The sequence below is a fragment of the Cygnus olor genome, chromosome 25 (assembly GCF_009769625.2).
Source record: "Cygnus olor isolate bCygOlo1 chromosome 25, bCygOlo1.pri.v2, whole genome shotgun sequence".
In the NCBI taxonomy this organism is placed as follows: Eukaryota; Metazoa; Chordata; class Aves; order Anseriformes; family Anatidae; genus Cygnus; species Cygnus olor.
In genome coordinates this window covers 4558691-4582344 of record NC_049193.1, presented here as the reverse complement: position 1 = coordinate 4582344, position 23654 = coordinate 4558691, and the positions used below count along the sequence as shown (strand labels likewise).

General features: G+C 54.8%; 1 protein-coding gene, 1 pseudogene and 3 gene segments (V, D, J or C); 3 read left to right on the top strand and 2 right to left on the bottom strand.

The window, feature by feature from the left end:
- Window positions 1-1018: 1018 nt before the first annotated feature.
- On the top strand, window positions 1019-2150 carry LOC121059499. The segment is given in 2 exon segments: window positions 1019-1070; window positions 1524-2150. Coding segments are annotated over 2 exon segments (561 nt in total).
- A 1786-nt stretch (window positions 2151-3936) lies between these two features.
- On the bottom strand, window positions 3937-5244 carry LOC121059520 (feather keratin Cos2-3-like). The gene is made up of 2 exons (XM_040536407.1): window positions 5065-5244; window positions 3937-4683 (listed from the first exon to the last, which is right to left on the bottom strand). Exons 1-2 carry the CDS (start codon window positions 5141-5143, stop codon window positions 4358-4360), a joined length of 405 nt encoding a protein of 134 aa, XP_040392341.1. The 5' UTR covers window positions 5144-5244; the 3' UTR covers window positions 3937-4357.
- Window positions 5245-8633: 3389 nt separating this feature from the next.
- On the top strand, window positions 8634-11436 carry LOC121059542. The segment is given in 2 exon segments: window positions 8634-9308; window positions 10199-11436. Coding segments are annotated over 2 exon segments (357 nt in total).
- A 492-nt stretch (window positions 11437-11928) lies between these two features.
- Window positions 11929-12920, bottom strand: LOC121059548 (annotated as a pseudogene).
- An 8471-nt stretch (window positions 12921-21391) lies between these two features.
- Window positions 21392-23283, top strand: LOC121059536. The segment is given in 2 exon segments: window positions 21392-21544; window positions 22035-23283. Coding segments are annotated over 2 exon segments (390 nt in total).
- Window positions 23284-23654: the final 371 nt, after the last annotated feature.

Genomic DNA, 23654 nt, shown 5'->3' with positions numbered 1-23654 from the left:
AGATCAGCCTGGGCCTTGCACCTCCTACAGCTGTGGGCCAGGACACAGGCTGGGATGGGTGCAGGACAGACCTATACAACCCCATGAGGGGACGTGCAGGGAAACAGGAGCCAGGAGGAGCACACGAGGGCAGACAGAGCAGGCTGTAAAAGGGGCTGCTCCATGCACTTGTGTGGCTGGGCCCTGCATCTGAGCACTGTTGTCTGTCCTGTCCTCTTCTGGAATCTTTCCTTACCTCTGCGTAATCTCGCTCTGTCCCATGTGCATGTGTGCTGCAAGGAGAAAGTGCCAGCTGCTGGTGGAGCAGCAGGAGTGGATGTGGCACCAGGTGCTGGAGTCAGACTCGGGGTGAGGTCACCCCTGGCCTGTGCTGTCAGCTGCTGGAGCCAGGGGGTCTCTGTGCAGCTCCTGGAGCAGGGAAAGGGGGTCTCTGCCTCCAGGCAACTGCGGCAGGAGTGGTTTGGGTCTCCAAAAGCAGCTACTGGGCGTACTGGCCTGGGTGTATAGTCCTCAAACGGGGTGTGCAGGACCTTGTCTGTGTGTCTCCCAGATATGTGCTCAGCTTCGATACCATTCGAGCTGCAGGCAGTGCCAGCCACAGCTGGGGAACCAGTGCTTCTCATCAACACACGACCAGACCTAGTCCACCCAGGCCTGCTGCCCTTCACCTGCCCCTCTTGCTGGGGACGCTGCAGACGGGCAGCTGCTTTCTCCACTCCCTCTCCCCCTCCCACTCCTTTCCCCTCCCCTCTCCTTGTCCGTGCCAAAGGAGCTGCCTCAGCCTTTCCCCACACGCCTCCCCGTCCCGGGCTGGGCTGCAGGACGGGCAGAGCCCCGCTGGCAGCAGCCCAAGCCCTGCCCGCCCACAGGCGCCCAGCACTCGCAGCCCGGGCCAGCCCCCGAGCGGCCCCGGGGCGGAGCTGGCGGCGCCGGGCGGCGGCGGCGGGGAGGAGGCGGCGCGGGCGGAGCAGAGCCGGGGCTGGCGGGGGCAGCGCGGCGCGGGCGGCGGAGCGGCGGGATGCGGCAGGGCCGGGCCGCAGGGCTGGCGGGGCTGGCCGCGGTGCTCCTGGGTGCGCGGGGCTGCCGGCGGCGGGGACGGGACGTGGGCTGCGGGGGGCAGGGGCCGGGGCCGCCCTCGCTGCTGGCCCGCCGGCTTCTTACGGACCTCGCTCCCCTCTGTCCTCCCTCTGCAGCCATCCCGTCTGCCTCCCGCGAGCTCAGCCGGCCGTTCCCTCCCACCTTGCCTTGCTCCCTGCCTTCCTCCTCTCCTTTCGGCACACCCCCACTCATTCCTGCCTGCTTCCCTTCTCCTCCTGGCTCGGCTCGGACCCTCCTTCCAAACAGCCCTGCTCCGACCTGGTCCCCAAATAACCATTCCCAGAGAAATGCCTTTGTGTGCTTTCGTCTGAGAAAATGCTCCCATCAGCTGTCAACCGTTTTCGACTCCCCTCTCCCCCCCTCATGACATTTTCAGTAGCAGAAAAGCCCTTTTCTGAGTTTTCTCCTTCTTGTCTTCTTGGCAGTGGCTGCAGGGAGAGCCCAGGTGCAGCAGGAGCCGTGGGCAGAGACCAGGGATGGCACCGGCATCAACATCACCTGCTCACACCCCAACATCCAGACTGGTGACTCCATCCACTGGTACCGTCAGCTCCCAGGCCGAGGACCCACATTCCTCGTGAGGGCTTATAGTGGGTCCCAAGATGTGACGGACCTAGCAGGGCGGCTATCGGTGGCAGCAGACCGCCGGTCCAGCGCCCTGTGGCTCGCCCAGCCCCGGCTTCGGGACGCGGCGGTGTATTACTGCGCCCTGAGAGCCACGGGGAGAGGAGCCGGGACTGCGGCCGGGCAGGAACCGTGGCGGGCGGGGCCGGGCGTGTGTGGCGGGGGCGAGGCAGGGGCACAGCCCCCAGGGGGCGCTGCCGCTCCGCCCGCCGGGACCACGTCGCCCCGCAGCCCCGGGGGGCCCCGCCAGCCCGGCCCCTCCAAGGCACTTCAGTTCTGCTGGAAGGGTCTGGAGCCTGGGTACAGCTGAACGGAGATGGCACCAGCCTGGCAGAGGCGTGTCCAGGGAAGAGGCACTGAAACACAGCTCCTTTCTCCTGAGCCCTCCTTTTCCTCACGCTGCAACAATCGCCCTCTGGTACTGCCAACTTCAGGCCCCAACAAGGACCGTATCAGGACAGTTTGGGTCCTTGGTTTAATTCAGGGTAACAGTGTTAGGAGTGCCTCAGCGTGGCTGTCCATTGACCACCTTGGGATGTATAGGAGAAGCAGACTGCTGTGAGGCTCCTGCTAGTGCCTGTCAGTGAGGGATTTCCACCCCTGGACACTGCCAGGTCCTCCTGGGAGTCAGTGCTGGAGCCAGGCCCATCTCCTCACACCTGTCTATAAAGGCCTGCCAGCATTGTCTCAGAAATGCATCGCAGAGGGGACAGATTCCCATCCAGCCCACGTCAGGCTGGTTCTCCTGAAGGCAAAGGGGCGGCTGTCGCTCCTCCACGTGTGGGATTTCACAGCAAAGGGGTTTGCTCAGCTTAGTGGGTGTCTCATCCAAGCTAAGCTGCCTTGTGCAAACACAGAAGCAGAATCCACCCACAGTTATAGCCCTGGCAGTGCCATACCTTCACCTGGGCTAAACTGGTTACATTCTCTTGCAGCTATGGCTGATTCCATTCCTCTGACACTAGGAAAGACAAAGGGTTTACCCCAGCACACCTTTGGCTCTTCTCTCTTGCCTGCATGGTTGATTCCTTCTGGACATGACAAGGCTGTACCAAGCAGGGCCATACGTGGATCTCTAAGGAAACAGCTCTGTAATCGAGCAGGGACAGGGTGCCCTGCTGATGGGAGCTGTTACAGAGGTAACCAGGCTGTAATGAGAAAGCGCAGACATCAGGGGGCTGCAAAGCACTGACAGGAAAAATGTCTGCCAGCAGTCGAACTGGGCCTGGAAACAATGGGCATCCTTGAAGTGCAGCTGGGCACCAGAGAGCTGCAAACATCCTGAAGATAGCCTCTACATAACCAAAGGAAGAAACAGAGAAACAACCTCTTGCCTGAGCAGGAGCAAAACAAACGGTCAGGAAAAGTGGAAATGAGCATGAGGAAGTCCCTGTGAGTGCAGGTCCTGGGCAAAACTGAGGAAAGCTGCTGCCTGCTTGGGGGCAAGTGGGCAGCACAGAGCAGCGTGGGGGCATGCAAACAGCATGCTGTCTTTGCACTGACCCAGCCCATGGGGGTGCAGGGTCCTCAGGGACTGGAGATTGCCATGTATGGTCCATTACGGCTAACACCAATGCTGACTTGTGAAGCGGGTGGGCCCTGCATGTGTGCCACCACCTGGGCCCTGCCAAGTGCTGTGCTGGGGGTGGTTGGGCCTCATGGGACACATGTTCCTGCCACACATGCCCATGTGTGCTGGCCATAGCCCCAAGGTGGGGCAAAAGAGGGGAGATGAAGGTAGAGTAGAAGCAGTGGGGCATCCCAGCACTTACTCCACCCATTCCCCACATGTGCCATCCATCTTCTGTCCCCACCTGCTTACCCAGCACAGCAGTGTCCTGAGGAAGAGGAAGCCCGTTCCTAAGAGCCTGCAGGGTGCCCAGCCTCCACAGCCTCCCACAGACTTGTAGCTTTTCCCGTGAGGACAGCAGAGGTTGTGCTCTCTGTCTGCAGGACAGGGGGAGCTGTGGGCAGAGATGTTGCAAGGCAAGGGTAGATTGCCCCTTGCTCTGTGAAAGCCAGGGATGTCTTCTTCAGCTCCAAGGGGCAGTGCCCAAGAGAGGACCGTCTGCAGCGTGTCACAACCTCCCATTCTTCTGGGAGAGGGGAAGAGACTCCTTAAACACCCATCTTGTACACACGAAGGGCAAAACCATTCTCCCTGGGCAGCTCAGGAGGGCATACGCAGAGGGAAGAAACATCTACAGCCAAAGCTGGGATGCAGAAATCTTTAATGAGTGTACAGAGGAAAAGCAGGTCACTCTGAGCAGAGGCCCTTCAGTGCAGGGATCTCCAGAGCCTACCGAGAGGCAGCGTCCCTAGCCCATGGCGGAGATCATGCAGGGCATGTGTCTGCTGTTACCGCAGCGGGAGGGCTGGATCTGAGGAGCCTGACAACCCAAGGGAGGAGAAGAACACAAAGAAAAAGGAGAGAAGGAGGTAGGTGGAGGGATGGAAGGAGAGACATGGGCCATGTTTTCAGAAATCTCGGGGTAGCCCCTGGTCTGGCTCCTGCCGATCTCTGCCAGAGGAGGTGAGGAAGGTCAGTCATTCTGAAAGCAAGGGCCTGAAGATTCCTCCTTCTATTGTCCAGCACCATGGTTGTGCTGGAACCCCAGGGCCATGGCCAGTGGCTTTAGCAGGGCAGGCACCTTCTGCCACAGTAGCGGCTGGAAATACAGGAGAGGTCACAGCAGCCAGAGGTGATGGGGACTCCGTCACAGCTGAGGATGCTGCCAACGGCGGCGGAGGTGGAGGATCCCACAACGGTGTTCTGCGGGAAGGAGCTGAGGATGGGGCCGGGCAGGGTCACCACCACGGGAGAGGGCTCAATGACAATGGTGGAGTTCTGGCACTGCCTGACGCAGGGCTCATTGCAGCTGCTGGCCAGCGGGGTCGGGCCACAGGGCCGGCATGGCAGGCACTGGTTGTAGCAGGACATGTCTGGGGCTGGAGATGCACCTGGAGGAGAGGGCAGAGAGGAAGCAGAGCGCATGGGTAGATGAGGAGCAGCCCTGTTACCCAAAACAAAGGAGCCAAGATGACTGCCGAGGGTGGATGTGGAGGCTCTACCAGGAGGCTCATGGTCTTCATCGCTTTGTCCTGACAGGGCCCTTCAAAGAGCAGCCTGAACCAATGAGACAATCCTGTAGTGCGTAATCCAAAAAGCTGCCTCAGCACCATGTCCCAGCCTCTCTCTACACAGAACGTCTCCCTCCACCCCTCTCCCATGGCAAGGAACTCCAAGGCCCAGCATAGCACTGAACCACCATCAGATGTGATGTCTATTGATGCAAGATCCCTTCTACTTCAGAAGAGGAGGAGAGAGGGCTTCAGACTCACCTGGTTCCCAAGGAGGATGAGGCGAGAGAATTGGATGAGAGAGCAGGGAGCTGGGCTGCCTTTTATACTGGTACTTCATTGCCGCAGGCCCAGGGGCACCCTTGGCAGAGGTAACAATTTTCTGACAAGCTCATCTTGAATGCAAGCCATCCCAACAAATGATATGGGCTGTGTGTTGGTTTCCTGCACTGCTGCCTTTTCATTTCCAGATCTAGGCCACGGCCATTCCGCAGCGATGGTTTCTTTAGAGTGCTGGGATGAAATGTCCAAGGAGTTCTAGGGCAGGAATGCATCAGTGAGGGCAGAAGACTCACCGGAAGTGCTGGACGGGTCCCCTCTGATCATCTTCATGGCTCTCCTCTGGACCCACTCTAACAGGTCTATATGTTTCTCGTGCTGGGGGCCCCAAAGCTGAACACAGCACTCCAGGTGGGGTCTCAGTGAGGCAGAGCAGAGGAAACAAAGCTTCTTTCCTTGGCTAAATACTGCCTTTGATTTAGCTCTCCTAACTTACTCATCAGACAATGTCTCTGTATTCTTTCCAGGTTACCTGTCCTTGCTCCCACCTTCTATGGCCTTCTCTGTCATGTTTGAGTTTAGCCAGTTGCTCCATGTTCATCCACGCAGGTCTCCTGGCATTTTGCCTGACTCCATCTTTGTTGGGATGCATCGCTCCTGAGCTTTGAGGAGGTGATCCTTGAATATTAACCAGCCTTCCTGGGCCCATCTCCCCTTCAGGGCTTTGTATCATGGTACACTGCCAAGCAGATGCCTGAGCAGGCCAAAGTCTGCTCTCCAGAAGTCCAGGGCATCAAGACTGTTGTGCTTCCTCCTCGCTGTGCTCAGGATCCTCAATTCCACCATTCCACAGTCACTGCAGCCAAGGCTGCCCTTGAGCTTCACATTTCCATCAGCCCAGCTGCTATGAGAACGAGGTCCAGAATATAGCACCTCTCCTCATAGGCTCACCTTGTGCACTCACCTGAGGGCCTGGTTGCTTGTGTTCACACATCTGCTCTTGTCTTGTGACAACCTGTGTGCAGCTGGCTTTGTGTGAACGCACGTGGGTGCACAGATTTGTGCATGACTCCATGCAGGTATAGATGAGCACGTGTGTGTGTCCTTGTTTTCCCTTTATCAAGAGGGAATGTGCACAGTGTCAGCACTCTCCCCTGCTGTGTGCATGAGTCCTGCAGGGGAGCAGGTTCCCAGGGTCAGAAGGAGCCTGAGAGCAGCTGAACGGAGAAGGCACCAGCCTGGCAGAGATGTGTCCAGGGAAGAGGCACCGAAACACAGCTCCTTTCTCCTGAGCCCTCCTTTTCCCCATGCCGCAGCAATCACCCTCTGGTACTGCAGAATTCAGGCCTCAGCAAGGACCGTATCAGGACAGTTTGGGTCCTTGCTTTAATTCAGGGTAACAGTGTTTGGAGTGCCTCAGCGTGGCTGTCCATTGATGACCTTGGGATGTATAGGAGAAACAGACTGCTGTGAGGCTCCTGCTAGTGCCTGTCAGTGAGGGATTTCCACCCCTGGACACTGCCAGGTCCTCCTGGGAGTCAGTGCCGGAGCCAGACCCATCTCCTCACACCTGTCTATAAAGGCCTGCCAGCATTGTCTCAGAAATGCATCGCAGAGGGGACAGATTCCCATCCAGCCCATGTCAGGCTGGTTCTCCTGAAGGCAAAGGGGCGGCTGTCGCTCCTCCACGTGTGGGATTTCACAGCAAAGGGATCACACAGTGCCAAGAGTAAACTGATCCCCCCCTTGCGCCAGAGGAATGCTCAGCATCTGGAGTGCTTCAGCATGGCTGACCATCACACATGATGTTCATAGTTCCTGGGAGCCCTTCCCAGGGCCCTGACCAGCAGCTTTGGCATGGAGGGCACCTTCTGCCTGAGTAGCAGCTGGCAATGCCAGAGTCATCCAGTCCTGCTGAATGCTTTCTTTAAGGCCACGAGCAGTTGTAATGAGAGAAGGAGTTCGGAGAATACAATAATTTACTAGAATTTTCTAGAATTTTAGAAAAGAACTTACTAACTTACTAACTAAAAGGGGGGACTGAGAGAGGGAGTTAGGGGAATCTTATCAAGTAGAGATAGTGCTGACAGCATGAAACTAGGATGCTACTTAGTGCCTTTACTAACTACGGTGCTTGTGAAAATTAATTAAAGCAGGAAGCCTTGGGCCCCTTTACCAAGGTCAGTCTCTTAATAAGAGTGTGAGCCTATCTTAAGAAACTGGTAGAAACTGGTCCTGCGGATGGACAAGATCCAAGAAGCAACTGAGTCCGCGCAGAGACAAGAGGTCAACTAGCGGTGACGAGGAAGAGTCATCACTCTTCATCCCCACGACCCCCAAAGACCACCACCAGAATACACTGCGCAAGCGCAGATGGGAGGAGTTTATGGAAATGACTCCTTGGAACTAATTTTAATATGAAGCAGGGACAGGTTATGAATATGTATAGGTGTGTTGTGAAACTTCATGTATATGTAACTCTTTGCTGCATATAACCATGGCAAGTTAAAAATGAGAGGGTGGTTGCGGTGGAGTTCACCGAAGGAACATAAGACAGACCACTTGTTAGGGCAAGGCACGTGCTGCAGATCCTGCTCCTGCTGAGATTCACTGGCATTCTTATCTTTGGAGATTTTCTGGGATTTTGTGTAATTCTTCTTAGAAATGGACAACTCTATTCATCAAACAACACGTTGCTTCACTCGTACAGACTCGCCACATGCTCGCTGTCATGTGCCAAAGTATGTGGACAGCAGAGCGCTGGGCAGCACAGCAGAGCTCTGTGGCTCCTCAGGTGAGCTGCCATGCGGATCCCAAACTTCCCCACGAAAAATCTCCTTCTGTTTCGGGCCACCACAGGCAGTGAAGTGGATTCACTGCTTCGTGCGGTAAATTTTTTTGGAGAGAGGGAGTGACTTGCGGAAAATGGACTCCACAATCAGCAAGATTGTAAAGTAGGTATGTTTATTCAGCGCTGGGCAGCACGGGGGTTAGTCCCACCAAAGTTGTGCACACCTGACACGGCAACTTGCCTTGGTTATATGCAGTAAAGTGTTACATATACATGTAGGCTCACAAGAGGCTCACACTCTTATTAAGACACTGACCTTGGTAAGGGGCCCAAGGCTTCTTGCTTTAGTTAATTTGCACAATGCACCATAGTTAGCAAAGACACTAAGTACCATCCTAGTTAAATGCTGTCAGCACTCTATCTCTACTTGGTAAGATTCTCATAACTCCCTCTCTCAGGAGAAAGTTCACACTGCCTGGGGGGTTTGAAAGGAACAGTTGGGGTCTGCAGGGCTTGGAGTATCATTCCTTTGGGTGTCTGAGAGCTCCACGTTTGAGGTGTGCTGAGGGAGGTATGGGGGAAGACAACACAACTAGCCAGGTACTGCCAAGCCAGTCAAGGTGTTAGGGGTGGTGATAGAGGGGGCCCAAGCATCAGGGAAGCAGAGATTGCCAGGGATGTGGCCCCGGGAGGGTGCCCCCTGTAGCCCATCGGTGTTAGTGCATGTGACCCACTGAACCCACATCCTTTTCTCTGCTGGCTCTCCACCCTTTACCCTATGGAACAGGTTGTCCTTGTCCCCTCTGGGCTTGTGGCATCCCACACCCCGCTGGAGCCCCGTTCCTCTTGCAAAAGCTATGTTATCCCACCAGAACAGGACACAGCCAGAAACCCTGGGCTGCTGCGTAGCATGGTTCCTCCCTTCTTTCTGGGGATGTGGGAGAGAAATCGAGGTGTCTTCTCCTCACGCAGGAACTAGGAACATCCTCATGGAGCAGAGGACCCCAGGGTAAAAAGAACAAGCTCAGTGGGGAAGACTGCCCTGACATCAGCCATGGCCAAGCAGTGCGTGTGCAGAAGAGAAGGCAGTTGTAGCTGGGGAGGTGAGGACCCCTCTGGGAGAGGAGACGAGAGCAGCCCCTTCCCATGATGTGGCCCCCAGAGTTCCCAGGACCCCTGACTGTGACAATCCTCAATGGTTGCTCCTGCTGGAGGAGGGAGAAACCCCAGGGAGCATTTTGGGCACAGTCAGACCAGAACATTTCTCGTCACTGAATCTCCCCTTGTTCCCCCAGCAGAGTCATTTCCAGCAGCTCTGTTCTTTCGGGGCTGGGAGGTGCTTTTCTGACTCTCTCTCCCGCAGCAAACAGGAGGGTCGGTCTCAGCATGCACCGCGGGTATCTCATCCTCACTGCCTTCCTGGGGCAACTGCTGGGTAAGTGCTGGCTTTTAATCAAGACATAAATCTTCTTTCCCCAGGAAGCCCTCATCAGCCTTACCATGTTTATGTGGGGACCAACTCTTGAATCACAGGGAAAATGTTGGTAAGTGTTGGCTCCCATTTCTGGCTCTTGGACTGGTTCCTTCAAGATGCTGTTATTCTTCAAAATGAGAAGAAAATACAGAGAGGAGAGACCTGAGGCACGTCTCCTGTTTTTCTTGTCCTTTCCGTCCATTTCTCTCTGCCTCTCTCTTCTGGTCCACATACTGTCACCAGAGAAGATTTCATCAGTCTCTGCAGTCCCTCATTTCTCCCTTTCCTGTAGAAACAGCCAGATTGTGTCCAAGTGGATACAGGGACATTAAAGCTCTCCTCCCATGGACATTACCAGGGTGTCCAGTCTGTCTTCTGCCTGATGTGTTCCTGCCGTGGTCTCCAATGTCCTGCTGCTTGTCTGCACAGCCAGGGCTCCCTCCTGCCACCACTCACCTCAGCTTTGTGTGTACTGTTGAGCCTTGGAACCCCCCTGAGATGACAGGGATGAGGAAGCAGGTTGAACCTTTTCCCAGTAGCTGCATGGGCTCCTCAACCTGCTGGAGGATTCTGGACCCAGCACACAAAGCCAGGCATGACAGGCTGTGCCCTGGTCCTCTGGGCAGAAGGAGAGCAGGCAGGAGGAGCAGGCACACAGCACAGCTCTCACAGGGTCAGCTCTGGCCAGGGAGCTCTGAGCTCTGCCCCCAAACCACCTTGCTGTGGCCAGGCCTCAGGACCTTTCAGCCCAGTAAAGGACAGGGAGACTTATCTCCCACAGGTCTGAATTCACTCCTCTTTGGCTGCCTGGAGATTTCCCCACAGAGCTGCTGATATTCTCTTTCTTCCAGAAACCATGGGACAGGTGTCCGTCACCCAGCAAGAAGGACAAGTCACCGTGGAGCAGGGAAACACCTTCCAGACCAATTGCACATACAAGACCTCCAACTTCTTTAGTGCGTTGCTCTGGTACCAGCAGAAGAAGGGACAAGCCCCTCAGCTGATTTCTTATCAAGCAGGAAAGGGCACCAAGCAGAAGGACCGTTTCACCACGGAGCTGAACACTGACGAGAAACACAGTGTTCTGCGGCTGAAGGAAGTTGAGCTCTCTGACAGCGCCTTGTACCTCTGTGCTGTGAGTGACACCCTGGTGCAGTGAGCTGCCCTGGCTGAGCAACAACCCCGGATGGGGAGGGGATGTGTCTGTGCAAGGCAGAGCTCTGGGATGGGGCCCTCAGCTCTCCCCTGGCTGCACTGCTTCCCCTGTGCACTCCAAGATCTGACAGCCAGATCCTCTTTCCCAAAGGGGCTGGTGTCTGTGGCTGTGCAGAGAGGGCTGACCCCAACTGACTGACCTGGACCACAGGGCTCTACTTTCCTCTCTTCCCGGTCTGACAGAATAGGGCAGAGCCTGCTGGGAAATAAGACTCCCCTGGGGGATTGCTCTCAGCCCCTCAGCCCCAGCGTGAGTAAATTCCTGCCAGCCCATGATAAAGCAGCTTGCTTTGAGCCCTGGCCAGCCCAGCCCAGAGACCCCTAGAAGTAGTCCTGACAGAGATTTGCAGGGTTCTTCTCTCTCTTCAATGAGTCAGTCAATAAACTGGAGTTGCATCCCAGCCACCAGGTTTTCTCCAGACCTTCAGCCAGTTCATGTCCAAAGCCTGTGCCTAAGGGACAGAACAAATAGAGCAGCCCTTAGTGCCAAAGGCCCAAGAGCTCTCCATGTTCATCACAGTAAGCAATCAGAGCAAGAGATAAATGAAGACCTACAGCCCACTGAGTTCGTTGACGTCTCCTCAGGGGCGCTGGAGGCATGTGTGATCATTCTCAGCCCCTGCACAGGGAGCAGTGTCATAATGACCAGCTCCTGCGGCAGTGGGGCATTGCATGTCTGGGACAAGCTGGGTGTCCTGCAGGCTGCAAATGCCGAGACCTGGCAGGAGAAACGAGGCTGTGCTGATGAAGCTTCCTCTGTCTCACAAAGCATGCTGAATGTGGTGTTTTGATGTCCTCAGACTTGAGGAAACTCTTTTGTCTGCTTGCAAGAGCAAGAAGCAAAGCAACCCGGAGAAAGAAAAGCTTGGCCCAGGCAGCTCCGTCACAAGTGAAGGACTGGTGTCCATCGACTGTGGAAGAACTAGGCATGTCTTCCTCAGCTTCAACAGACAGTGCCTGAAAGATTAATTGCTGCAGTATGTACCACCATCCAGTGCCTAGGGGAATGGAGCAGTGCCCTCAACCTATTCCCACTAAGGAATGGTTTTCCCTCTTGGCCATCTGTATGCAGAGGAAAAGACCACACAGGGACACACTCAGGGTTGCTGCAAACGTTTATCAAGTGTCAGGAGGGAAATGAGTTGACTCCAAGAGGAGGCCCCGAGATCGTAGCACAGCAGGAGCAGACAAAAAAGAAAAATCTGTTCAGCTTTTCCAGTGGCAGACTTGCAACAGGGCATCAATTGACCTGGCCCACAAGTGGAGATGGCTAGCAGGTCACTCCAGGCTGGTTTCTGGGGGCCTCACGGAAAGCAGAGGGCAACAAAGAAAAGAAAGAAAAAGAGTGTGTGGAAATCAGGATAGGTATACATCGGCCATGTAGTCATAGAATCCAGGCTGGCCCCTTCCTGTCTGTCTTTACATAACAAGCCAGAGATGGTCAGGTCCTCTTAAAACAATGGCAAGAGGTCTGTTCTTCTTTCCATTTTTGTCCAGCAGCATGTTCTGAGTTCCTGGGGTCCTGGTCTGGGGCACTGTCTGGCATCTTTAGCAGGGGCGGCACCTGCTGCCACAGTAGCGGCTGGTAATACAGGAGAGGTCACAGCACCCGGAGTTGATGGGGACTCCGTCACAGCTGAGGATGCTGCCAACGGCGGCGGAGGTGGAGGATCCCACAACGGTGTTCTGCGGGAAGGAGCTGAGGATGGGGCCGGGCAGGGTCACCACCACAGGAGAGGGCTCAATGACGATGGTGGAGTTCTGGCACTGCCTGACGCAGGGCTCATTGCAGCTGCTGGCCAGCGGGGTCGGGCCGCAGGGCTGGCATGGAAGGCATGGCCGGCACTGGTCGTAGCAGGACATGTCTGGGGGCAGGACGTGCACCTGGGAGAGAGGGCAGGGAGGAAGCAGAACATGGGCATGCATGAGGAACAGCCTGTCACCACACCCTGAGGGAACCAAGGCACAGGCAGCGCTGTGAGCTGGAGGCTGTGCAGGGATGTGCCAGGGCTTCTTGGCCTCTTCCTGCCAGAGCTCAAAAAGAACCACCAGAGCCTGGCTACACTCTAGGCTCCAGCCCAGGAGCCATCATACTAAAGGCCCAGACTTCCTCCATGACAAACCTTCTACCCCTTGATTCTCCCACAACCAGCAGCCCCAAGATTTGGCACGGAACACAGCTGATAGCAGCTGAAAGGTCCATGGAGCTGAGTCCTCCCGTGGGAGAGTGAGGGGGACAAGAAGGGGCTTCACACTCACCTTGTTCCCAAGGAGAAGAAGGCCAGAGAAGTGGATGAGAGAGCACGGAGCTCAGCTGGCTTTTATAGTGGGCCTTAGCTGCCCCATGTCCAGAGGCATCCCTTGAAGCAGGGACTACTTTCTGACAAGCTACTCGTGCATGCAAAATATCCCACCTAATGATACGGGATGTGTGTTGCCTTCCTGTGATGCTGTTTTTCATTTCCTGCTTTGTGCCCTTTCCCCAAAGAAGGCAACTTCTGAGTGGCAGGTAGGGAGGCCCAAGTATTTCCAGGCAACACCAGTCAGTGTGGGCAGAAGACTCAGCTCACGTGCTGGAAGAGTCCAGGAAAGGCAAATGATGTCAGCTTGGGTGACTCCCTAGGGGCTCTTTGTGGCCCTTTTGGCTACAGGTGACCCAGCTCCTGCCTGTGACCCTACCCCTCCTGACACTGCCCTCAGGGAAAATCTGCTGGCCTGTTTTGCCGCCTCCTGCTCTGACCCAGGGATATCTGTATGGGGGGAGAGGTTGTGCAGGGCCCTTTCTGGATCACAAAAGAAAGGCCCAACAGGACATTGTCTGTTTTAGTTAGAAGGAATAAGAAGATGAATGTAGACAGAAAGTAAACCTTTCATGGGCAGGTGACCCTGCCTTTTACCAGCGTCGGACAGAGCCGGGTGGGCTTTCCCAAGACACACAGTGCAGATCCTGTCCATAGAGAATTCCTTTTTCACTCCCATAACTTCATGTCTCTCATTTATTTAAAAAAAATAAATAAATAAAATCGTACACCTCCCCCTTACATGATGCAAACTTCTTTCTGTCATGACACCCACCAGTGATCAGTAGGGGCACTCCAGCACTTTCCCTTACCACTGCTACTCAGGCTAACAAATGGGATTCTCAGGCCTCAAGTGCAAGGCCCAAGAAAGCTGACGTTGTCTTGTCAAGAGCCCTGGCTCCAGTGCCTTCTGCAAGGCTCCCAGTCCACCTCCCCTCTCTACCACGTCAAACCATGTACTTTGACCAAATGCTGTCCAGAATCTTTGCTGCACGCTGTGTCACCTTCATGCACATGTTCCTCTCTTGTGGGCACTTGCCTGTACTGGGGCTGCCTGGGACACAGTTAACATTCCCCACAGCAGCCCCTAGAGTGCTGTGCTCTGCGCTTGGAGCTAGAACAGCATTGCCATCACACCAACGTTGGGGCTATAGTGGAGCAGTGCTGGCACAGCATCAGGACTCTCTCCAAGCCCCCCAAAGCCAGGAGGTAGGGGGTGGGCAAGAGGTGAGGAGGGGACATCACCAGGGCAGCTGACCTAAACCAACCAAAGGGATATTCCGTACTCGAACACTCAGCAGTAAAGATGTGAAAGGGGAAGGAAAACCAGGGGTGGGCATATTGAGTCTGTGCTTCCAAACACATGGACAAACATTACTTGCTGATGGGAAGTGGAGAATAAATTTTTCTCAATTTGTTTCAAAATGGCCTTTGCTCTTTTTTTTTTCTTTTTTTTTTCCTTTTTCTTTTTTTTTTTCCTTTAATTATGTTATCCCTATGTCAACTTCTAAGCCCTTTAGCTTAAATCACATTCTCTCCCCACAGCTTCCTTTCAGCAGGGGGTGTGAGAGAGTTGTGTGGTGGACTTTAGTTGGCCATCAGTGTGAAACTACAACAGCCTGTGTGCTGGACTGGTGCAAGTGTCTGTGGGTGCAGTCTTGCATGATTCCACACAGGTGTGCATGAGCAGGTGTGTGTCTGTGAGAACTGTGTGGCCCCCCTCACAAGAAAATGGGCTGGTCACCACAGGGCATTCTCCACTGCTCTGTCCATGAGCTCCAGAGAGCAGCCAGGGCAAGAAGGAACCTGAGAACAGCTGAACAATCACAGAACAAACCCAGCCCAGAAGTGCCCACAGCACACATGCTGAGATGCGGCCTTCTGTATCTGTAGCCCACTGCCTCCTGACCCTAGGAAGTTCACTGCCAATTTCAGTCCCGAACAAGGATGGGCCCACAACAGTTTGGATCCTTACTTCAATTCTGTAACACAAGATTCAGAGTGTAAGAGCATGGTGGCGGTCACCCCTCCCCGCCTGTCCAGACCAGCACACAGCTGTACTCCCCATGGCTAGAGAGTTCAAGAGGATGGTGTTAGCTTTATGTACAGGGAGACAGGCTGAGAAATCCTGCCCTCTTCGAGCAGGCCCAGCCCTGCGTAGATCTGCTGCCGGTGCGCTGTCAGTGGTGTCTGGGGTGGGACAGAGGTCCCCATGGGAAAACCAATGCCACGCATACTTCTGTGACTCATGGGCCTGGAGCTGAGTCATGCAGGGGCTGAAACCTTGGGCAGAAGTGGCATTGAACCAGAGGAACATGGGTCCTATTTACCCTGAAGGCGGTCAAGTCCTGGAGCAGATTGCCAAAGAGATGCTATGGGAGCTCCATCCTTGGAAGAGTTCAGACTTTGCCTGGACTTGATCCTGAGCAACCTGATCTGATGAGACCTGCTCTGAAAACAGGGTTGGACTACGTGCGTGCTGGAGGTGCAGCCTGTGATCCTCTGGAGGGTTTCTCAGATGACCTCTCATTTGGACTGCTCAGGAAGCATGGGGTAACATGCACAGCCACCACATCTCAGCCTTGGAGGGATGCTGTTGACAGGTCACTGTTTCTGTTAATTCCCACTGTGACCCTTGATCACATACCGATATCATTCATGACATCAAAAGCGGGTGGAGGGAACAGCACTCATGTACACTGCTGCTCATGTAAAAAGATACATGAACTCATGGATGCACTCACAGACACTCCTGGATGCATACTGAAGTATATTTGGGCACACACGGACAGGTACGTGTGCACACAGCGAAGAAAGCAAATGCTGCTCTCCTGAACTCCAGGGTTCTGATCTGACTTTCTCCTGTCTCTGAAGGAACATCCTGGCTTGCTGAGGCCCTGCTGTGTTTTTCCTCCAGAAGATATCGAGTGGTGGAAGACCATGAATCCTGAGCAGCAACTCCATCTCCTCCTTCCTCCTGCCCCTGGTATCTTCCCACAGGGGTGAGGGGAAGGTCTACAGAGTGGTTTCTTTTGTTGCTGCTGGGTTTGTCTGAGAGCTGAGAGCTACTGCTCTTCATTCTGGACTCAGCCATCTACCTCTTGATCCAGACTGGGAATACACTCGTGATGGTGGAGCCCAATCAGGGCTTGCATCCTTCCGCGTAGTTTATCTTTGGAAACCTCCCATTCACTGACATGTGCCACGTCTTGGTCAGGATGCCTTTTATGCTTTTAGATGCCTTCTCTGCAGATAGGACAATTTACTTTTCCAGCTGTGTGCTCTGGCTCCTCTTCCTCCACTAGTGGGCCTAAACTGGGATGTCCTCTTCACACTCATGGCCTATGACCAAGCTGTGTGCATCTGCCACACCCACTGCAGTACTCCAGTCTGGTGGGAGGCCTGTGGGCTGAGCTCCTGCTCCCCTCCTTGGCACAAGTGGCGCTCACCCTTCGTTTGCCCTGCTCTGGCCCTACACAATCACAGCTTCTTCTGGGATTCGCTATCTGTCATGCAGCTGGCTTCTGCAGAGAGCTTCTGGATTAGTGTGCTCCTTGACTCCAACAGCACCACCAGTTTTCCTGTCCTCCTTGAGCTCCTGCAGGGTGCTCCTGGTCTCCCTCTGAATGTAGTCATGTGAGGAGACACAAGACACTCTCTGCTAACTCTCACTTGGCTGCACTTGTATCATGCCAGGGGCTATGTTCCCTCCTCTAAACAAAACCCATTCCCAATGTCTCCCTCAACAAAGTGGTGTCCATCTTCTCCAGGGCTGTGATGCCCCTGCTCCATGCAACAATCTACAGCCTAAGGACCGAAAAGGTAAAGGAAGCCATGGGAAACCTGAGAAACAGAGGGAGGTTGTTTGTTTGTTTCCTCTGCTGTGTTCTCTGTCTCTGCTTTCAGGGCCATGCCGTTTTCTCTCCTCTCTTCCGCAATGGAGGTCTTGGGGAAGCTGCCATCACTGCTTCCACACCAGCCCTTATTTTCTTTCTTACCTTTCAACTACTCCCTCCTTGTTTCCTACCCTAGAAGCAGCCCTTCAGCACTTGCGAGGGGGGCAGAGAGAAAGAACAGCAGGAAGCTGGAAACAACACACAGGGATACAAACCTGACTGACAGATGACGAGGGAGGCAGTGAGGAGACCAAATGTGGGCAGTCACACCACTTGGGGGGCGTACACGGGGCTGTGGATATGTTTATGCCACTGAGGTTCTAAGATCGGGGACCTTGTCAATTGGGATGCTAAGAAAAGAGGAGGCATTCAACAAGCATACAGAGACCGAGACCAGAGAAAACAAACACAGAGGCAATGACAAGAGACAAACCTCACCATTCACACCAGTTGTTGGCCTATCAAGAAGCCACAGGTGCCACTGCCAGGAAGATCAGCCTGGGCCTTGCACCTCCTACAGCTGTGGGCCAGGACACAGGCTGGGATGGGTGCAGGACAGACCTATACAACCCCATGAGGGGACGTGCAGGGAAACAGGAGCCAGGAGGAGCACACGAGGGCAGACGGAGCAGGCTGTAAAAGGGGCTGCTCCATGCACTTGTGTGGCTGGGCCCTGCATCTGAGCACTGTTGTCTGTCCTGTCCTCTTCTGGAATCTGTCCTTACCTCTGCATAATCTCGCTTTGTCCTGTGTGCACATGTGCTGCAAGGAGAAAGTGCCAGCTCCTTGTGGAGCAGCAGGAGTGGATTTGGTGCCAGGTGCTGCAGTCAAATGGAGTTAGGCCACGCCTGGCCTGTGCTGTCAGCTGCTAGAGCCAGGAGGTTCCTGGTGCAGCTCCTGGAGCAGGGGAAGGGGGTCTCAGACTCTGCTTGCCCATCTTGCTGGGCATACTGCAGGTAGGCAGCTGCTTTGCCACTCCCTCTCCTTTTCCCTCACCTCCCCTCTGCTTCCCTCCTCTTCTTCCCCTCCCCACGCCTCCGCGTCCCGGGCTGGGCTGCAGGACGGGCAGAGCCCCGCTGGCAGCAGCCCAAGCCCTGCCCGCCCACAGGCGCCCAGCACTCGCAGCCCGGGCCAGCCCCCGAGCGGCCCCGGGGCGGAGCTGGCGGCGCCGGGCGGCGGCGGCGGGGAGGAGGCGGCGCGGGCGGAGCAGAGCCGGGGCTGGCGGGGGCAGCGCGGCGCGGGCGGTGGAGCGGCGGGATGCGGCAGGGCCGGGCCGCAGGGCTGGCGGGGCTGGCCGCGGTGCTCCTGGGTGCGCGGGGCTGCCGGCGGCGGGGACGGGACGTGGGCTGCGGGGGGCAGGGGCCGGGGCCGCCCTCGCTGCTGGCCCGCCGGCTTCTTACGGACCTCGCTCCCCTCTGTCCTCCCTCTGCAGCCATCCCGTCTGCCTCCCGCGAGCTCAGCCGGCCGTTCCCTCCCACCTTGCCTTGCTCCCTGCCTTCCTCCTCTCCTTTCGGCACACCCCCACTCATTCCTGCCTGCTTCCCTTCTCCTCCTGGCTCGGCTCGGACCCTCCTTCCAAACAGCCCTGCTCCGACCTGGTCCCCAAATAACCATTCCCAGAGAAATGCCTTTGTGTGCTTTCTTCTGAGGCAGGGGCACAGCCCCCAGGGGGCGCTGCCGCTCCGCCCTCCGGGACCACCTCGCCCCGCAGCCCCAGGGGGGCCCCCGCCAGCCCGGCCCTGACCGGTCCCCACTGAGCCCCTTCGGTTCTTCTGGGTAGGACGCTGGAGGTCCGGTGTGGGTCGGACCCAGCTGGGTGTGAGGGGTTAGGACGGCACACCCAGCGATGTGGAGGAGTGAGTGGAGGGGCACACCTGACTGCATGAGCTGTGTGTGGCACCAGAGACCTCCACGCAGTCCAGTTCCCACTGCTCCTTTCAAGTTGCGAACACCTTGCAGAGAGAGGCCTGCAAATCAGCAGGTGTTGAAATTTGACACAGAGATGCAAAGCTTCCTTCCCTCCCCATCTGCACCATGTTTGTAGTTCCTGGGAGCCCTTCCCAGGGGCCCTGGCCAGCAGCTTTGGCATGGAGGGCACCTTCTGCCTGAGTAGCAGCTGGCAATGCCAGAGTCATCCAGTCCTGCTGAATGCTTTCTTTAAGGCCACGAGCAGTCGGAATGAGAGAAGGAGTTCGGAGAATACAATAATTTACTAGAATTTTCTAGAATTTTAGAAAAGAACTTGCTAACTTAGTAACTAAAAGGGGGGACTGAGAGAGGGAGTTAGGGGAATCTTATCAAGTAGAGATAGTGCTGACAGCATGAAACTAGGATGCTACTTAGTGCCTTTACTAACTACGGTGCTTGTGAAAATTAATTAAAGCAGGAAGCCTTGGGCCCCTTTACCAAGGTCAGTCTCTTAATAAGAGTGTGAGCCTATCTTAAGAAACTGGTAGAAACTGGTCCTGCGGATGGACAAGATCCAAGAAGCAACTGAGTCCGCGCAGAGACAAGAGGTCAACTAGCGGTGACGAGGAAGAGTCATCACTCTTCATCCCCACGACCCCCAAAGACCACCACCAGAATACACTGCGCAAGCGCAGATGGGAGGAGTTTATGGAAATGACTCCTTGGAACTAATTTTAATATGAAGCGGGGACAGGTTATGAATATGTATAGGTGTGTTGTGAAACTTCATGTATATGTAACTCTTTGCTGCATATAACCATGGATAGTTGCTGCATCAGGTGTGCACAATTTTGGAGGGGCTATGCCCTGGTGCTGCCCACAGCTGAATAAACATACCTACTTTACAATCTTCCTGATTGTGGAGTCTGTTTTCCGCATGTCAGGAAGGAGGGCACCCTTGGCCAGTTTGTGCATGGTCCCCAACCGGGGCACACAGGTGGTGACAGCGTAGGTGACAAGGGGGCTTCGGAGAATGCAGGAAGGCTGGAGAAGGGGGCTGACCAGAGCCTCAGGATGGTGCAAAGGAGCAAAGAAAAGGATTTTCCTCTTGGGCAGGAAGCACCCCCAGAGTAATGTGGGGTGGGGGCTGGCTGCCGAGGAAGTGATTCAAAGATCGATAGTCCAATTTCTTTAAGTGGTATATTCTTTATTGCAGCGCTGGATGCACGGGGGATCTCTCCGCCTATCGTGCATACCTGAAGTGAAAAGCCATCCCAAATTTATACAGCAGAGTGATGAATACTTTATTAATGCCTATACATATTCATTATCTAACCCCGCCTACTCTCGCTTCTCATGCTAATTAGTTTTTTGTGTCCTCCGTCTGTGCAGATCCTCTCATCAATTCTGGGCAGTGGTCGTCGGGCTGTGGGTGGTGGTCTCAGAGAGGAAGGCCATAAGTCTTCCTCACAGTGTACTTTTCACCCTTGGTCAGGATTCCGCTGAGTTTGCTTTCTTCCTAAACGCAAGGACTGGTTTTTGCTAATTATTTCTTTATCTCGGGTTCCAATGTCCAGTTTGAGATATATTGTCCTCCAATGTCCTGTTTGAAATATATTGTCCATACATCTGTTTCCTGTCCTGTACATAATGGTCTGTTTTCATTTTATTCCTCCTTTATCTCAAATTCTCTAATCAGAAGCAGAGCCTCAGGAAAGGGTTTTGGGTGCAGGAGGCACCCAGCCACACACGAGCCAGCAGCGCGCCCTTGCAGCAGAGGCAGCCAAGGGCCTGCGGAGCTGGTGGGGTCAGGGGGTGCCCCGCAGTGCGTGGGGCCGGGCAGGTGGGGTGGGGGCACAGCCACAGCCGGAGGCACGTGGGGGCGCTGCCGGTGCTTGGAAGTCCCCTTGCAGGGCCTGGAGTTAAACGGCACGGGCCCGGGGGCGTTGGGTTTCCTCCATTTTCTGCAGAGGTCACGTTTCAGGAGCTTGTTGTACAGGCTTTGTCCCAAGCCCAAATGCAGCACCTCTGGCACTGAGATGACGTCCTGGCAATGCAACAAATGTCTGTGCTGGACACTGCCTCTAGTGACACCTTTTGGAACCTTGGATCTTGCCCAGGGACTGAGTCGTTGAGGAGTTTGCTGCACTAGTCAGCGCTGTTGAAGGTCTGCCCTTGGAGCAGGATTCACTCCTGTGTGTGTGTGCAGAGGTGCTGACTGCTGAGCAGAGGGCTGTGGTGGGGCGTCCTTCCCTGCCAGAGGGAGAGTGTGGCTCTCCTGAGGGGGTTGGGTGGAGGGGGGGAGGCAATCCCATCTCCATTGACAGCAGAGCTGGGTGCAGGCCTCTGTGTCTGGCCGGGTTCAGGATGGCAGCGGGAGGCCACTGGGGACACTCTCCCCTTGCTGGGGCTGCCCACCTGCCAGAAGGGGCAAAAAGAGGGAAGCACGCAGTGGCCATGTTGGTGTCCTTTTGCCTTACTGCTGACCAAGTGAAATGTCCCAGCCTTCACAGGCCTGCAGCTGTGAGCTAACTGCACAAGTGTGAAGCTCACAGTGCTGGAAAACCTGTGACTGGCAATGGGGAACCTGGGGCACAGCAAAGATTGGCTGGATTCCTTTCTGACTGCTTTAACCACTGGTCCATCCCTCTCTTGAGAGCCTTGCTGTGGCAGAGGTGTGCCCCAAGGAGCAGCACGGGGAGAGCTTTGCTCCACCCTCTGTGCTGAGGTTCAGAGGCTGCTTTGAGCTGGCAGAAGGGGAATTGAACTCGCAAGCTTGAGCTCGCTTTTTCCAGGCACTCCGTGGGCACCCTGTGAAGGCGAGAGCGTGACATGGTCCTGCTTTTTCTGGCAGCCTTGATGGCACTGTCAGACTTTGGTGAGATGTGACATTCAGGAGGGCAAGCTAGGGGCAAGATGGCATCCCGTCATTTCTGGAGGGGGGAAATTGGAGTCCTGCCTCCCTGGAAGAACTGCAAGTGCTTTCTGTAGGGAGAGCAGGGGCTGAAGACCAGTACAGGAGACGGTCTGAAAGATGTCAGGGGCAACGAGTGTACAGGGATGAATGAGCATCTGCACGTTTCCTTTGCAGATGCCTAGCATTCTTACATGCATTGTTGATAGGTATGTATGGACTCAAAGCCTGGTGAGGTACTGCTAAGAAGTCGGTAAGCTGACAGACTTGGGTATGGGAATTAAACAGCATCTGCAGAAAGAAGAGTGCATGTGTACTTAGCTCAGCATTTTACAGCCCGTGAAAAGGGAGATGGAGAGAGGAGACAGTGGGCAAGTTGGTGAAATGGGAGACACAGGAGAGGGAGAAGAGACAGACCTTCAAGCAGTGCTGAAATGCAGTTCTGTCTTTGCAGGTCATGCACAGGACTCTGTGCTGCAGTTTGCACAAGAAACTGCCATCCAGGTGGGACACAACGCTACTCTGCACTGCAATTTCTCCACCAGCAGCTCTGCTTTCTACATCTTCTGGTATCAGCAGCGCCTGACCCAGTCCCCTCAGTTCTTGCTGCAGGTGAGCAGGTCCAAGCCTCATGTGCATTCCGGGAGGATCTCCTCTGTGCTCTCCATGGAGAACTCCCAGGTGCTTCTCCATGTGCAAGATGCCAAGCTCCAGGACAGCGCTGTCTACCTGTGTGCACTGAGCCCACACTGGTGCCTGCAGCATGCAGCTTTATACAGGAAGGTGCGGGTGCTGTGAGGAGCAGCTCCCTCTCATCACAGTTTGCATGGAGCTCTGAGCTGAGCCTGCCCAGCAAGGACACGTGGGGCTTGTGGTGAGCCAGGTGTGAGTGGCAGCCCCTGCTCCTGATGCCTGGCAGTGTGGTTAGCATAACCAACAGTAAGGCAAATATCCATAATGTGGAAGGGGACTGTTAATGTGCACCCCTGCCCCCTTGTCTCTCCCTCTCACTGGCCCCAGCATGTGGAGACACCCACCATTGTCGTGAGAAAGGGCATTAGTGTTATCCATCTAGTAATTCAACTAGTAATTTATTTGTAGTAAGCTTTAGGATTTTGTAGTAATTTTTAGTATTTCTAGTAATTTCTTATGTAATAATAAATCTCTAGTTATAACCACAACCTGTGGCCAGTCCTCCTTCTGCCAAGGATCCCTAAAGAACCTGCCAGTGCTCTGTCGTGTTGGGAGACAGACCTGGGTGTAGTCAGCAGGATCCTTCTTTTAGAATAATGAATGGTTCCCTTGATAAATGGGCCACACTGGGGAAGTGTTTTCTTGGAAATGGATGGCAAGATGCAAAGCAGGAATGGCTAAGGTCAATACACCACAATCCAAATGCCTCAGGGAATGAATTTAATAAATGCAAAGATGCGTGTATGGTAAGGAAAGACAAAAGGAAGGAAGGAGTGTGCTGGTTGTTAGCTGCAACGTGGAAAATTGAGAAGGAATGGGCTGGAAGTTTAGAGGAAGAAAACAGAAGGTTGAAAAGGGAATTATCAGCCAAAGATACAGATGTTTTGGCTGTTGCAGAACAGTGCTTAGACGAAGTCGAGGACTTTTCAGCTTCTCACACTACCCTCCACCAAGGAGGCTGGAGGTGCAGATGAAGGTGGGAGGAGACACAACCAGGTAAAAAGTCCAGATTTGTTACTGTCCTGGTTTCAGTTAGGACAGAGTTAATTTTCCTCCTAGTAGCTGGCAGGGTGCTATGTTTTGGATTAGAATGAGAAGAGCGCTGATAACATGCTGATGTTTTAATTGTTGTAGAGCAGTGCTTACACCAAGCCAAGGACTTTTCAGCCTCTCTCTGTCCTGCTAGCGAGCAGGCTAGGGATGCAGCAGGAGCTGGGAGGGGACAGACCCAGGACAGCTGACCCAAACTGGCCAAAGGGGTGTTCCATACCATCTGACGTCATGCTGAACAATATATAGGGGTGGCTAGCCGGGGTGGAGGAGGGGGCCGGCTGCTCGGGGATAGGCTGGGCATCGGTCAACGGCTGGTGAGCAATTGCAT

Bases quoted from the DNA above. Each gene is read 5' to 3' on its own strand.
- LOC121059520 (XM_040536407.1), bottom strand. From the start codon at position 5,143: ATGAAGTACCAGTATAAAAGGCAGCCCAGCTCCCTGCTCTCTCATCCA. The intron at 4,684-5,064 runs GTGAGTCTGAAG...CCTCTCCTCCAG, and splicing joins TCATCCTCCTTGGGAACCAG to GTGCATCTCCAGCCCCAGAC.